General features: G+C 48.2%; 1 protein-coding gene across 3 annotated transcripts in view; it reads right to left on the bottom strand.

Annotated features, from left to right (window-relative positions):
* The window catches only part of LOC138654579 (uncharacterized), an 89,240-nt gene that overhangs the window by 28,604 nt on the left and 44,102 nt on the right, over nucleotides 1-16,534 (bottom strand). The window contains exon 2 of one of the 3 annotated variants that reach the window (XM_069743477.1): nucleotides 14,119-15,983. The exons of 1 other annotated variant lie outside the window; for it this stretch is intronic. In XM_069743477.1, the coding sequence (XP_069599578.1) occupies nucleotides 15,047-15,983 (937 nt within the window). In that variant the 3' untranslated portion in view covers nucleotides 14,119-15,046. Of the gene's footprint in view, nucleotides 1-14,118; nucleotides 15,984-16,534 lie in introns of those variants that run through there. One more of the 3 variants, XM_069743475.1, reaches the window with a different exon arrangement.

Here is a 16,534-nt window from a genome sequence, read left to right as displayed (position 1 = left end):
GCCGCACAGGCGCCCAGTGAGGTTGTTGCCAGCCGTCGCACTGTTTGGCTCAAGAGTCATCAAAGAAGTCCCTTACGAGCCTGTCTTTTCAGGGTTCACGTCCTTTCGGTTCCAAGCTGGACCAAATTATTAAGGACGCCACTGGCGGCACCAGTCCCCTTCTCCAGACCTCGCCCACTTTCCCTTAGGCGGCTACTTCGGTCTTTTCGACCTTTTTCGTTGTTTCGCGGCATCAGATTCCTCTTCGCAACAGCAGAGGCCACAGGCACGTTAAGAGAAGAAGGTATTCTTCGTCTCACTCTTTCCTGGCGTGCCCGCTACTCCTAAGGCGGATTATCCAGGTCCAGGACTGGAAGTTCCACCTAGGCATGACCCACGACTAGACCCCAGCCCGTTTCTCAGGCTGGGCAACCATCTCCTGTTCCTCAGGGACGTCTGGGTCTCCTCAGTAGAGGACGCATGGGCCAGGGCACTTGTTCCCTCTAGAGACAAAATCTTCATTTCACGGTCCTGGGATCGTTTTCTTCAAATCCCAACCTCCAGGAGACCCCGCTCTAGTCTTTACTGCCATTGTTTCCCTCCTTAAATCCGGGGTAATCGTTCCCGTCCCAGAACTGGAACGGTTCAACGGTTCACAGGCTTCTCTTCGAATCCTTTTGTACTGACAGAGGACGACAAGGTTCGTCCCAGTCCGGATCTCAATCTGCTGAACAGGAAGTTTCGTCGGAGACACTTCAGGATGATATTCCCTCGTTCAGTAATCGCTTCCATGGAGGCTCAGGAATTTCGGTTTCAGGCTCCCGAAAGTCTATCCATCTTTCCCAACATTCTAGCCGTTGCGGGTGGCTCGTCAACAGGAAGAAGTTCCATCTTGTTCAGCACCTCGTATCTCCGGGCATGTTCTCCGATACTTGTCGGACCAGAGTCTTCCTTCCCGAAGACAGGATATCCCTCCTTTGTCAGGAAGTTCGCTTGCTCCAGGGTTTTCGGCTCCCCTCCTTTCCGACGGGCCTTGAAGGCCCTAAGGAGGTTGGTTGCAACATCGGAAGCAATTTTCCCTTCGCCCGTTTCATTCAAGACTTCTTCGGCAGGCTATTCTATCACAGGGGACAGGTCTGTCTTTTCTCTGCATCGTCCGATCCGGCTTTCTCCCGGGTCAAACTGTTCCTGGTGGCCGAGGTCACTTCTCTTATCCCAGAGTAGATCCTTCACAGCCTTCCTTCCAGTTCCCTGGCAGGTGGTGACGACGGACGCCAGGCCGCTCGGCGGAGGCGCGGGGCTTTGTTTCCTGTTCTTTCAGGGTTGTTGGTCGGCGCAGGAGTCCTCTTGGCCGATCAATGTCCTCGAGTTCCGGATCATCTTTCTGTCTTTCCTTCACTGGGTAAGGATTCTCAGCAGCCTGCCAATTCGAATCCAGACAGACAATGACACAGCAATGGCATATGTCTACCACCAGGGGTGGACTCGGCGTTCCCTGGCCTCGGCCGAGATTCCAGGATCCTCCTTTGGACAGAGGCAACGGTCCTGGTGAGCTCCGCAGTGCATGTCCCCGGCATGGACTTTTAGGCCGCCGACTTCCTCGGCCGCGAGGGCCTCGCGGCGGGGGAAGGGTTCTTCAGGAGGTTTCCTATCGGATTGCCCTTCAATGGGGGACTCCAGAGGTGGACCTCATGGCGTCCTGATTGAACAGGAAGGCCCCTCGGGTCGGCCCAGGGTCCCGTGATCCTCTCACAGTGGTGTTGTCACTCTGGCCATTCCTTGGTCGCAGTTCGTGCTCCCCTATCGGTTCCCACGCCTTCCCTTGCTTTTCCAAGCTGTCGAAAAAGATCAAGGCGGGATGGGTGCCGGTCATTCTGATCGTTCTGGATTGGCACAGGAGGTCTTGGTCTGCAGACATCGTCAATCTTCTCGCGGACACCCCTGGTGCCTTCCAAACGGACCCGATATGCTGTCTCAGGGTCCGATCTGCCACCCGAATTATCGGTCGCTCAGTTTAACGGTGTGGCTGTGGACTCCACAGCTCTAAGAGCGTCCGGCCTTTCGGCCCAGATGAGCCACTCTATAATTCAGGCTGGGAAGCCTTCGTCTTCTTGCAGGATTTACTATCCTACCTGGAGGGTATACTTTCGTTGATGCGAGTCCAACCGCTTTTCTCCTATGTCCTTTTTCCCTGCCTTCCATTTGGTTTTCCCTCAGGCAGGACTGGATTCGGGCTTCGCTCTCAGTTCCCTAAAGGGCCAGGTTTCTGCGCTCTTCTTCCCTTTTAAGAAGGCGTTATCTTCTCAGCCACAGGTTACGACCTTCCTTCAAGGAGTAGCCCACACTGTCCCTCCGTACAGGGCCTCTGTGGATTCATGGGATTTAAAGGTTGTGTTGGTTGTTCTTAGGGGTTCCCCCTTTGAGCCTCTCAGGGAGTTTTCCCTGTCAGTTCTATCTCGGAAGGTGGCCTTTCTCAGGTGCATCTCTTCGATCCGCCGTGTTTTCGAGGTGGCGGCCATTTCTTGCCGACCTCCTTTCTTGATTCTCCACCAGGACAGGGTGGTCCCAGGCCTCCGCCTTCTTTCCTTCCTTCCTTCTTTTCTTGGGGTGGTTTTCATCTTTCCACCTCAACGAGGACATCGTTCTACCTTTCCTTTGTCCAGCTCCGACTCATCCTCTGGAGTGATCGTTGAACAGGCTGGGCCTCGTCAGGGCAGTGAGGATCTCCCTGGCTAGCACAGCCGCTTTCCGAAAGATGGATTCTCTTTTCGCCATCCCTGATGGCGTGCGTAGAGGCCTGCCGGTTTCCAAGGCGACTATTGCTCACTCTATCAGAACGGCAACTTTCGAAGCTTACCGGGTCAAGAACAAGAGTGCCTCCTCCTGAGATAAAGCTCACTCTACCCGGGCAGTCGGCGCTTCCAGTGCGGTACGTCACGGGGCTTTTGCCGACGGCTTTGCAAAGCGGCAACCTGGTCTTCCATCCACACGTTTCGCCGAACTACGGCGGACTCCAGCCTGGGCAGAGGATCCTGCAGGCAGCAGTGGTGAGTCCTCGGACCTGATGGAAGTCTGTTTTTCCCACCCCAGGGACTGCTTTGGGACGTCCCATGGTTCCTGTGTCCCCCAATGAAAGGCGATAGAGAAAACAGGATTTTTGGTTGCTTACCGTAAAATCTGTTTCTCGGAGCCTTCATTGGGGGACACAGCACCCTCCCAAGTTAACAGCTCTGTTTACTGTATACGTTTGAGTTCTTTGAACACTCTGAGTGTTTGAAACTGTTAATCTATGGAGCGCCGTGGAATTTGTTGGCGCTATATAAAGCTTATTATTATTATATTATTCTTTCTCTTTTACATGTTGCTTCTCCTACTGCTTTCTCACTAACTGAATATCCTACTTCCTGTCGGTAGGGTGTACACTGCAGAGGAGGAGCTAACTTTTTTATTTGCATAGTGTCAGCCTCCTAGTGGCAGCAGCATACACCCATGGTTCCTGTGTCCCCCAATGAAGGCTCCGAGAAACAGATTTTACGGTAAGCAACCAAAAATCCTGTTTTTCGCCCACAAATTCTTATTTTCACAAGGGTAACAGGAGAAATTAGACCACAAAAGTTGTTGTGCGATTTCTCCTGAATACGTCGATACCAAATATGTGGGGGTAAACCACTGTTAGGGCGCACCGCAGAGCTTGGAAGAGAAGGAGTGCCGTTTTACTTTTTCAATGTAGAATTGGCTGGAATTGAGATTGGACGCCATGTCGCGTTTGGAGAGCCCCTGATGTGCCTTAACAGTGGAAACCCCCCACAAGTGACACCATTTTGGAAACTAGACCCCTTAAGGAACTTATCTAGATGTGTGGTGAGCACTTTGAACCCCCATGTGCTTCACAGAAGTTTATAACGTAGAGCCGTGAAAAAAAAAAAATCACATTTTTTCTACACAAATGATCTTTTTGCCCACAAATTTTTATTTTCACAAGGGTAACAGGAGAAATTAGACCACTAAAGTTGTTGTGCAATTTCTCCTGAGTACGTCAATACCCAATATGTGGGGGTAAACCACTTTGGGCGCACCGCAGAGCTTGGAAGAGAAAGAGAAAGAGTGCCGTTTTACTTTTTCAATGTAGAATTGGCTGGAATTGAGATCGGACGCCATGTCGCGTTTGGAGAGCCCCTGATGTGCCTAAACAGTAGAAATCCCCCACAAGTGACCCCATTTTGGAAACTAGACCCCCCATGCAACTTATCTAGATGTGTGGTGAGAACTTTGAATGCCCAAGTGCTTCACAGAAGTTTATAATGCAGAGTCATAAAAAAAAAATATATATATATTTTTCCACAAAAAGGATTTTGTAGCCCCCAAGTTTTTATTTTCACAAGGGTAACAAGAGAAATTGGACCCCAGAAGTTGTTGTCCAATTTATCCTGAGTATGCTGATGCCCCATATGTGGGGGTAACCCACTGTTTGGGCGCACGGCAGAGCTCAGAAGGGAGGGAGCACCATTTGACTTTTTGAGCGCAAAATTGGCTGTCGTGTTTTGAGACCACCTGATGTACCTAAACAGTGGAAACCCCCCAATTCTAGCTCCAACCCTAACCCCAACACACCCCTAACCCTAATCCCAACCTGATCCATAATCCTAATCACTAACCCTAACCATAATCACAACCCTTACCCCAAAACAACCATAATGTCAACCCTAACCATAACCCTAATCAAAACCCTAAATCCAACACACCCCTAATCCTAATCTCAACCCCAACCTCAAACCTAACCCTAATCCCAATACACCCCTAATCACAACCCTAACCATAACCCTAATCCCAAACCTAACCCTAATGCCAACCCTAACCCTAATACCAACCCTAATCCAAACCCTAACCCTAATCCCAACTCTAACCCTAACTTTAGCCCCAACCCTAGCCCTAACTTTAGCCCCAACCCTAACCCTAGCCCTAAGGCTAGTTTCACACTTGCGTTGTTTGGCATCCGTCGTTTTGGACAAGAAACGGATCCTGCAAATGTGCCCGCAGGATGCGTTTTTTGCCCAAAGACTTGTATTGCCGACGGATCGTGACGGATGGCCACACTTCGCGTCCGTCGTGCACTGGATCAGTGTTTTGGCGGACCGTCAGCACAAAAAAACGTTCAATGTAATGTTTTTTTGTACGTCGCATCCGCCATTTCTGACCGCGCATGCGTGGCCGTAACTCCGCCCCCTCCCCCCAGGACATAGATTGGGCAGCGGATGCGTTGAAAAACTTCATCCGCTGCCCACGTTGTGCACAATTTTCACAACGTGCGTCGGTATGTCGGGCCGATGCATTGCGACGGCCCCGTACCGACGTAAGTGTGAAAGAAGCCTAACCCTAAATTTAGCGCCAACCCTAACTCTAAATTTAGCCCCAACCCTAACCCTAAATTTAGCCCTAACCCTAACCCCAACCCTACCCCTAATTTTAGCCCCAACTGCTCTTCTCCTGCCGGCCGGCAGATGGAGACAGATGGCAGGCGCACTGCGCATGCGCCCGCCATTTTCTTACCGGAGGAAGAAGCCGGCGGCCAGGAGGAGCAGCAGGAGGACCCAGGGACACAGGTGAGTATGGCAGGGTCCCCGAATCCCCCTATTTCTCTGTCCTCTGATGTGCGATCACATCAGAGGACAGAGAATTACACTTTGACTTTTTTTTTTTTTTTTGCGGTCGCCGGTAAACAGTTAATTACCGGCGATCGCAAAACAGGGGTCGCTAAAACCGACCCCGATCATGCTCTTTGGGGTCTCGGCTACCCCCGGCAGCCGAGACCCCAAAGATTCTCGCGGGGCCGGCCGGCGGGCGCACTGCGCATGCGCCCGCCATTTTGAAGATGGCGGCGCCCACCGGGAGACACGAGGAGCATCGGGGGAGATAGGTGAGTATTGGGGGGCCACCTGGGACCCCTTTTCTCTGTCCTCCGATGTGCGATCACATCGGAGGACAGAGAAATTGAAAAGATCGCTTTTTTTTTTTTGCGATCGCCGGTAAACGGTTAATTACCGGCGATCGCAAATGCGGGGTGGGATAAAAACCCCCCGAATCATGTTCTCTGGGGTCTCGGCTACCCTCGGCAGCCGAGAACCCGGAGAAAATCCGACTCTGGTGGGCGCTATTTACTTTTTCCACTGCGCCGTTAATTAACGGCGCTGTGGTTTAAGTACCCTTAGCGGCCGCCGTTAAAAGGCGTATCGGCGGTCGCTAAGGGGTTAAACATTTTTATGTATCGGTCCTATGTGCAGCATATGTTATTTTATATAATTTTCTCCACATCATTGGCATATGACAATTCCCGTCCGGTGATAGATATACGAATATTATATAATTGTATCTAATAATATATGGCTCTGGATTGTTCAATCAAGCTACGCTATACAAGAAGCCAGTGTGCTCCATTTATAAAAACTTCTGTGATTTGCACATTCCCTCCAATCCTCCTAGACTGCGCCCCTGGTGGTTAGCGTGCGGTCTGTGGTCCGGAGTCTCGGCGCGGCGCTTCCCTGGTAACGTCGGGTACTCAGCGCCCGTACGTCCGGTCATGTGGCACGGGTGCTGGCACTTCCAGATCCTCCTGATCGCGGACGCGCCAGACATGTCCGGGCCGCGGTGTCAGGAGGCTGGTTTGTATAAAAAAGACCCCAATTTTAACAATAGCCACGCTCTGACGAAGGATAAATCTCCGAAACGCGTGTCGGGGTGCATAATACAGGACGTAGCGACCCCCTAAGGTAGATACTCCGGAAACTCTTCATATATACCCTCTTTTTTGCACTTTGATTTTGTTTGGAACACCTTGCTTTGTGATTGTTTACATGTACTGGGTATGTGGCACATGGCACTTTTTGTTTATATATGACACATATTTTATGCATATAAAGTTTGAGTATATTGCACTGCAGCACTTTATTATCTTCACCTCTTAGGGATTTACCTGTATGTAAATAGGGTCAGCCAATACTATTTATACTGGAGCGATTATGTATGTCGGCTCCTAGTCCTATTATGCGCGCTAATGTTTGTTTACTTTTAATCTTGCCATTTGTATCTAATAAAGGCATTTTATAATCTACTCCCTGTATGGTGCTTCTCTGAGGGATTCATTAGTTGGTTGTTTGGGTTGTTTTCCTAGTAAACAAATTTACAATGACAGACTGGTGCATAGGGGAGAGGACCCTGTCCTTGCGGACGTACTTTCTATGGGATAATGGAAAATAGACAGAAGGTCGGGGGTGCGGCAGCTCTGGTGGTGGTGAGGCGGCAGCTCGGGTGGTGGTAAGGCGGCAGCATGGTTATTGCAGGCTGTACGCTTTCCTGAAGAGATGGGTTTTCAGGTTCCCGAGGGTGGTGGATAATCGGGAGAAATCTTGGAGACGATTGTGTGAGGAACGAATAAGTGTGGAGGAGAGTAGGAGGTCTTGGGAGGATCGGAGATTACGTGAGGGAAGATTTTGAGAGATTAGTTCAGAGATGTAGGGAGGGGACAGGTTGTGGATGGTTTTTTAGATCAGTGTTAGTAGTTTGAACTGGATTCGTTGGGGAATTGGGAACCAGTGGAGGGATTTGTAGAGGGGAGAAGAAGGGGAGTAGCGAGGAGAGAGGTGGATTAGCCGGGCAGCAGAGTTGAAGGCAGACTGGAATGGTGCAAGAGAGTTAGCGGGGAGGCCACAGAGGAGGGTGTTGCAGTAATCAAGGCAGGAGATGATGAGGGCATGCACAAGAGTTTTGGTAGATTGTGGGCGGAGGAAAGGACGGATTCTGGCAATACTTTTGAGTTGGAGGCGACAGGAGGTGGCAAGAGTTTGGACGTGTGGTTTGAAAGACAGGGCAGAGCAAAGAGTTACCCCAAGGCAGAGGATTTGAGGTGCGGGAGAGAGCGTGATGCTGTTTACCATAATAGATAGATCAGGTAGGGGGGATATGCGAGATGGGGGAAAGATGATGAGTTCGCTTTTGTCTACATTGAGTTTTAGGAAGTGAGAGGTGAAGGAGGATATGGCTGACAGACACTCCGGGATTCAGGACAGAAGAGAGGTGACATCTGGGCCAGAGAGGTATATCTGAGTGTTGTGCGCATACAGGTGGTACTGGAAGCCATGGGACTTTATGAGTTGTCCTAGGCCAAGGGTATAGATGGAAAAAAGTAGGGGCCCTAGGAGAGCCTTGAGGGACTCCAACAGAGGGCGGGATGAGGAGGTAGCGTGAGAGTGGGAAGCGCTAAATGTGCGGTCGGAAAGGTATGAGGCAATCCAGGACAGGGCAAGGTCTTTGATACCAAGAGAAGAAAGAATCTGTAGCAGTAGGCAGTGGTCGACTGTCGAAGGCAGAGGACAGGTCGAGAAGGAGGAGGATGGAGAACTGTTAGCTTTGGCCGTGAGTAAGTCATTAGTAATTTTTGTCAGGGCAGTTTCGGTGGAGTGGTGGGGGCTGAAGCCAGATTGGAGGTTGTCAACCTTATTCTCAAAAACGATCCAAAAAACTCGAGGTATAAGTCCTCAAAATCATATGAAAAAACCTCAGTCTAAAATGGTATGATTTTATTAGCAAAAGCAAGGCAGACAGACACGCCTACAAAACCCAACACAAAAATACAACCAAAAAACGTGAACAAATGTGTAACAAAAAAAATAAAAAACTAATGGGAGAATCTAGATCACCCTACCTAGGCCACTAGTTTGCCCCTGCCTATCTGCGGAGGTAGGCACCCTAGGGGAGAGCGTTGTGGCTCCCCCGCTCCTCGATGACTGTCCCTAGGCGCCCTATAAAACCCTACGGCCACTAGTGTAAGCCACTACCCACACACTAAAGGGTCCTCTAGCGCTAGACAGAAAGATACTCTTCTAAGGATGACCTAGTTCCCACTAGTAAAACGCTATATACACACACACATATGGCAATATGAATATCACAGTGGTATAGTAATTCACAGCGGCCTCAAGATATTAGACACAGTGTAAATACACTTTTGAGATGGATGCAGCCAGATCATCTAAGCATATATAAATACTCTATTCTCATGGGCTAACATTTATATAGATGTGGGTGAAGATCAAAATCATACCAGCCAAATTGGCTCAATATCATGCATGGGTAGTATCTCTGCTACCTCACTCCAATGTCCCCACACTATTTAGACAATGCTAACAGTAGCCCATACATAGCCCCGAGACAAGGCTATGAATACTCATCTGAGCCGCTGTGTACCACCGAACGCCATATGAAAAGCACGCCTCAACGCGTTTCGCCTCCGCAGGCTCATCAGGAGGCCTGATAGTCCGATATGTTGTGTCACATCAAAATTGTGGATAGCTGAATACCCCATGCCGCACTACTCACATTTATATCTGCCGCCAGTATCAGACACAAGATGCACCTCCTCGCTACTTCCTGTAGCGTCTGGTAGACTGTATTGCGCATGTCCGCATAAACCATGCGCAGACAGAGCCGCGATTTCATGCCTCTGCGCATAGAATCGCCATAACGTTACTGCGCATGCTCCCGGAGTCGACCCTCCCATCTCTTCACAGCGCTTGCTCTGGAAAATACGGCCTTTCTGGCTGCCACGAATGCCCTATTCAAAACAGGTCTCGGGTAACCCTTTTCTTTGAACCTATCAAACATGTCCCCTGCTTGACTTCGGAAGGTATCACTCCCCGAACAGTTCCTCCTAAGCCTGAGGAACTGCCCCTTGGGTATCCCCCTTTTAAGGGGGGTAGGGTGGTGGCTCTCCCAGTGTAGCAGATTATTAGTACTCGTAGGCTTTCTGTAAATACTGGTCGAAATCTCCCCATATGTCTCTTTTCTAATTTTCAAATCCAGGAAGGCTAGTTCTGTTTCACTAATCTCCGACGTGAACTTGAGGCCCACCCCATTTACATTAAGAAGCCCCATGAATGTTGTGAACTCTTCTTTGGTACCCGTCCACACCATAAAAACGTCATCAATATATCTATACCATATAGATATATATTCATGCCACCATTTGTCCTCCCCTCCAAAGACGATAGTTTCCTCCCACCAGCCCAGGAACAAATTAGCGTACGATGGGGCGCAGGGACACCCCATCGCTGTGCCCCTGAGCTGGTGGAAGTACTTCCCGTCAAACGTAAACACATTATGGGTCAAAACATACTCAAGTAGGGTAAGCACGAAGTTGTTGTGTTCCCTACACCTAACCGATCTTTGTTGTAAAAAGTGGCTAACTCCTTCAATCCCTGCTTGATGTGGGATACTACTATAGAGTGCTTCTATGTCAATAGACGTTAAGAAAACATCCTGACCCAGATGGACTCCCTCAAGCTTGAGTAGCAAATCGGATGTGTCTCTTAAGTAAGACGGGATAGATGTAACGAAGGGACGAAGGACCTGATCTATATATAATCCACAATTCTGTGTGAGGGAATCCACCCCGGACACTATGGGTCGTCCCTTCAATGGGTGACAACCCTTATGCACTTTGGGGAGTGCGTAAAAGGTTGCCATCAAGGGAAATTTAGGTAGCATGAATTCAAATTCACTTCGTGAAATGAGTAGATGTGCAAGGGCCTCTTCCAGAACCGGTCTCAACAGATTCTTAAATTTCTCGAGTGGGTTTGTGGTAAGTATCTCATACGTGGTCTTATCCTGCAAAATGGAGTTACAAATAGCGCGATACTCTGGATGATCAAGGATGACCAGATTGTCCCCTTTGTCGGAGGGTTTTATAATTATCTGGTCATTCTTTCTCAGACCCTCAAGCGCCCTCCATTCTCTCTCCGCAAGATTATCTTCCGTTTCCCAACTTAATTTGCTTAGTTTTTTAAGATCCCTTTCAACTAATGACGCAAATAAATCAATATAGCTCGCATCACATTGTGGTGGCATCCTCTCGCTCTTATTTTTGAGAGTAGTAAATGGGCCTCTCCCTTCATCGGGGGTCTTCTCGTTCTCCTGGAGTAGGCCACATAGGGCCTCAAAACCCTCCATGTCCTCCTGATCAAGCCCTAACCTCCCACATTCTTCACGAGTATTGTGTTTGAAGAATTTTCTCCACTTAAGTTTTCTACAAAAGAGGTTAAGATCTTTCACCCACTCGAAACAGGGGATTAACGAGCAAATATCCTATGCGTGCTTTCTGTAGCCTCCCGAGCGGTCCGAGGCACCTCTGGTGTATATATTGTTGTAATGCTATAGTGAATAATTATATATATGCATCTGGTCTATGCGTCGGATAAGCCTAAATGAATAAATATATACGGGTTCAGTAAGAGACAGGTCTGTACCATGTTTACGATGGGGATCCTCCTTTTGGAGGTCCCACATGGATTCCCATGGAAGTATCTGTTGAGATATTATTTTATTTGCATTTTGTACTTTGTATCTTGCATAATGTGCTGCACTAGTTTCAACATGGTCTGCCGACAGACACATCCTCCGGGACCAGTTATATGATTGGCACTTTGTTCTATACTGGTACCAGCCGCTGGCAGAGAATATACATAGCGGCTTGGTCACCGTCCAACCCCAGCGAAAGCATGGGGATGACTGACATCGCTACAGCAGGCTTTGATGTATGCTGTGTTAATAGGATGCCGGCCGTTTGTCTTATCTGTTTTTTGGACCGGTCCTTCCGCCTATGGAAATAGATATCGGTCACTGTAGTGAGCATGGTAACCCCTCCCTCGTAGGCGGTGTATCATTGGAGAGCGTGGTCGCGTCACCAACATGTATTTTGGGGTATATCGACTCTGTATGAGTTAATAAGTTGTGTTAACGCATATGTAATAGATCTAGAGAGGAGCCGGGTGTGCGCGGTGAAAAACATAGCGTAACACTAAAAAGATCCGGTGGGACATAATGTCTCTGTATTCCCCAAAGGCTCTGAACCATGAGCGGTGATAGCAAAGTATGTCTGGCTCTCTGTGCATGCGCAGGAATTTAGTACATCTGAGCGGCACAGCTGGTATCCCGGCAACGCATGCCCCGTATTTTCCAGAGCAAGCGCTGTGAAGAGATGGGAGGGTCGACTCCGGGAGCATGCGCAGTAACGTTATGGCGATTCTATGCGCAGAGGCACGAAATCGCGGCTCTGTCTGCGCATGGTTTATGCGGACATGCGCAATACAGTCTACCAGACGCTACAGGAAGTAGCGAGGAGGTGCATCTTGTGTCTGATACTGGCGGCAGATATAAATGTGAGTAGTGCGGCATGGGGCATTCAGCTATCCACAATTTTGATGTGACACAACATATCGGACTATCAGGCCTCCTGATGAGCCTGCAGAGGCGAAACGCGTTGAGGCGTGCTTTTCATATGGCGTTCGGTGGTACACAGCGGCTCAGATGAGTATTCATAGCCTTGTCTCGGGGCTATGTATGGGCTACTGTTAGCATTGTCTAAATAGTGTGGGGACATTGGAGTGAGGTAGCAGAGATACTACCCATGCATGATATTGAGCCAATTTGGCTGGTATGATTTTGATCTTCACCCACATCTATATAAATGTTAGCCCATGAGAATAGAGTATTTATATATGCTTAGATGATCTGGCTGCATCCATCTCAAAAGTGTATTTACACTGTGTCTAATATCTTGAGGCCGCTGTGAATTACTATACCACTGTGATATTCATATTGCCATATGTGTGTGTGTATATAGCGTTTTACTAGTGGGAACTAGGTCATCCTTAGAAGAGTATCTTTCTGTCTAGCGCTAGAGGACCCTTTAGTGTGTGGGTAGTGGCTTACACTAGTGGCCGTAGGGTTTTATAGGGCGCCTAGGGACAGTCATCGAGGAGCGGGGGCGCCACAACGCTCTCCCCTAGGGTGCCTACCTCCGCAGATAGGCAGGGGCAAACTAGTGGCCTAGGTAGGGTGATCTAGATTCTCCCATTAGTTTTTTATTTTTTTTGTTACACATTTGTTCATGTTTTTTGGTTGTATTTTTGTGTTGGGTTTTGTAGGCGTGTCTGTCTGCCTTGCTTTTACTAATAAAATTATACCATTTTAGTCAGATTGGAGGTTGTCAAGGAGTTAGACGAAAGGTGGGAGGAAAGTTGAGCATGGTCATGCCGCTCAAGGAGTTTTGAAGCAAACGGGAGCACTGATATGGGGCGATAGCTGGGCATAGCAGTAGGGTCAAGGTTAGTTTTTTTGAGGATGGGTGTGATGGTGGCATGTTTGAAGGCAGAGAGGAAGGTACCAGAAGATAGCAATAGGTTGAAGAGATGGGTTTGGGCTGGAATGAGCATTTTAGTGAGGTTGGGGAGCAGGTGATGGGGTCAAGTGCACAGGTGGTGAGGTGTGATTTGGAAAGGAGGTGAGTAAGCTCTCCTTCAGTGATTTTAGAGAGGGAAGTTATTAGGGAAGGGCAGAGGTCTGGTATATGGAGTGGTTGGGGTGGTGGAACAGTAAAGGTTTGCCTTGTTTGGTCGATCTTGTTTTTGAAGTAGGTCGCAGGAGGTGGCAGGGGTGGGCGGAGGAGAGAGTTAAATGTGCTGAACAGTTGTTTTGGGTTGTAGGATAATGAATAGTGATGAGCGAATATACTCGTTACTCGAGATTTCCAGAGCACGCTCGGGTGACCTCCGAGTATTGTTTAGTGTTCGGAGATTTAGTTTTCCTTACCTCAGCGGAATGATTTACATCTCTTAGCCACCTTGATTACATGTGGGGATTCCCTTGCAACCAGGCAACCCCCACATGTACTTATGCTGGCTAACAGATGTAAATCATTCAGCTGCTGCGATGAAAACTAAATCTCCGAGCACTAAAAAATACTCGGAGGACACCCGAGCATGCTCGAGAAATCTCGAGTAATAAGTATATTCGTTCATCACTAATAATAAAGATACAAGGTTTGTGAAATAGGTCTGTTTAGCAGAGGTGAGGGCTAATTTGAAGGCAAGTGCAGCTTGCTTGAAAGCAGTGAAGTCGTCTGGCAGGTGTGTTTTCTTCCAACGCCACTCCGTGACCCTGGATGCTTGTCGAAGATTTTGGTGCGATTGTTATGCCAGGGTTGCCTAAACATGCATTTACACAAGAAAAGGGCATGACATAACTAGAAATAGCATACAAATACATAGGTGCGTGATACTGCATCTTATGTACATTAGAAGGCACTATAGATAACACTTTGGTACACTCTTTAATTACCAACATAGACTACAGATGTTTCCTTACAGGATCCAACTAGTTTGCATTATTAATGACTGCATCACTACCATGGCTGTGGAATCGGAGTCGTGGAGTCTGTATAAAATGGACTGACTCCTAACATATACCTAATAAATTGGGTACAGTAGCACAATACAGGATGTGCTGTAACTTTCTTATAAGAATTTGGGAAAGTTATAAAACGTCCTATACATGTCTGTTCTGTTCCTGATCTAAGGATCTCAGCTTTTAGTTGAAATTAATCTGTGCTGCACTTTTTGTACATGTTCAGTAGTGACCAGTGCTGTGGAGTCGGGAGTCAGGGAAATGTCGGAGGTTTGGCTTACCGACTTCACAGTTATGGTCACTACAAGTCCATCGCTCGTATGGCTTGGATTCCAGGACCATCAGCGACTGAAGGGTTGACAGCAGCAACTCCTGCTCGATTTTGCACATACCGCATGACCCAGTTATCAATTATGCCCTTAAGCGGCACAGTATGTTTCTCTAAAACTTTATACTGCCTCAAAGCCATGTTACCAGCAACCTGGATTGTTAGTTGAATGGCAGCATATAAGCTATTAACAAAGCTCGAGGTCTTAACGTGGCCTTGGGGCCGTTTTTTCAGAGTAAGTTCCCATCCTGCCCAGCGACCTCCAGCAGGAACATCAGTAGAAGCTGTGCTAACTGGCAGGGGTGCTGATGGAGGGGTGGCTATGTATGCCCCATACTGCTTAATAGGCCCCAATTCATCAGTCCCTGTTTGAAGAACTATCAAATCAAAAAGTTCTTGCCATGGGAATTCTTGGAAATCTTTGATTGCGTGAATAGTTGTCACAATCGGAGTTAACATCTTGAGCTCAGTCTGTTGGCACAAAGATGCTAGACATCGGGAAATTGGTCAGGTGATAGCTTCAAGCAGTTGGAACAACTGTTTGAAGTCATCTCCTGTTGTCATCCCATGCATAGAAAGAAAAAAGTACCATCCCCGCAGGACCATTTTTTGGGTGAAGTCAATTGTATCTACATTACATTCCCGGCGTGTCTGTGTAATAATCTTCCGAACTTCTCCATTTGTGATATTCCCACCACTGGTCACAATTGTAATCCCTAACGCTATTAAATTGATGACCTGACCATGATGTGCAGCCGATCGAGGGGAAAATAGAGCAATGATCAGTAACAATTCCAAGATGGCCAAGTCATCCCCAGCACGCTGTTTCACAGCTTCCCCAGTCGCGATGTCAACATCAATGTACATTGACACTGCCCAAGGATGAAGTTCCCCGTTGACAGGGACTGGTTTAATTGCGGCTGGAGCATTATCAGCTTGACATACAGCCACTAATCCAGTACCTCCAGGCACAAGAGTTAGTAACCAGGCAGCCCAGTGGGCAGGGTAAAATGAAAGGATGTTGTTAACTGGTTGCACTGGGAAGGCTGACGGCCAGGCATTCGTGATACTGCGAATATCCACCTTCACGGGGACTAGGACGTCACCTAATGCAACTGCGGCAGTGCCTGCTGACTGCCTAATCAGCTCATTCACTGATGGTTGGCTAATGTACTTAGTGGGGTCCATCTTTAGCTCCCCTCCTATAGCATTGATGGCCATAATGCTTTCACGCATGTCTCCATCACGAATCACTCCCTCTAGCTGTAATTTTCGCCCAATCTGCAGCGATAACAGGCCACGGAGCCACACATTAATGGGAGTGCCTCCTGGTAACGGGCTATGTTGTGGAAGAATTCGGGACCAGCGACTGCATGCTCCACCTCGTAGGTCTTCTATGCCAGGCATCCAGAACGGGTTTATGCTCGCCATTATTCGTTTCACACTGAGTAAGAATTGTACAGGGTTAGATAGACAGTATTATGGCTGCGCAGGTCAAAACACAACACAGTAATATGGCTGTGGGGTCGGAGAGACAATAAAGTAATATGGCTGTTGGGTCAGACACCACAATACAGTAATATGACTGTGGGGTTAGAGACAATACAGTAATATGGCTGTGGGGTCAGAGACAATACAGTAATATGGCTGTGGGGTCAGAGACAATACAGTAATATGGCTGTGGGGTCAGAGACAATACAGTAATATGGCACCTCTCTCCCCCTATTCTACCTGGTACGTTTTGAACTGTCTGCTAACCTAGAATACCCACTGCACCCCTGAATCCATGCACCTCTCTCCCCCTATTCTACCTGGTACGCTGCTACTTTTTTCCTGACTTTAATTCAATGAAGCATACTTCTAATTTACTGCATGCTGACTGATATATCTATGCTTTTCACACCTAACACTCTCCTCCTACCCTATCCTTCTTCAACTTTCATGGCAGTCAAATGTTCATTTAACTGCAATCTGCTAATTGTTCACTGCTGTGGA

The sequence above is a fragment of the Ranitomeya imitator genome, chromosome 1 (genome assembly GCF_032444005.1).
Source record: "Ranitomeya imitator isolate aRanImi1 chromosome 1, aRanImi1.pri, whole genome shotgun sequence".
NCBI classification, from domain to species: Eukaryota; Metazoa; Chordata; class Amphibia; order Anura; family Dendrobatidae; genus Ranitomeya; species Ranitomeya imitator.
The sequence above is the reverse complement of the archived record's forward strand: the minus strand, read 5'-3'. Positions and strand labels throughout refer to the sequence as shown.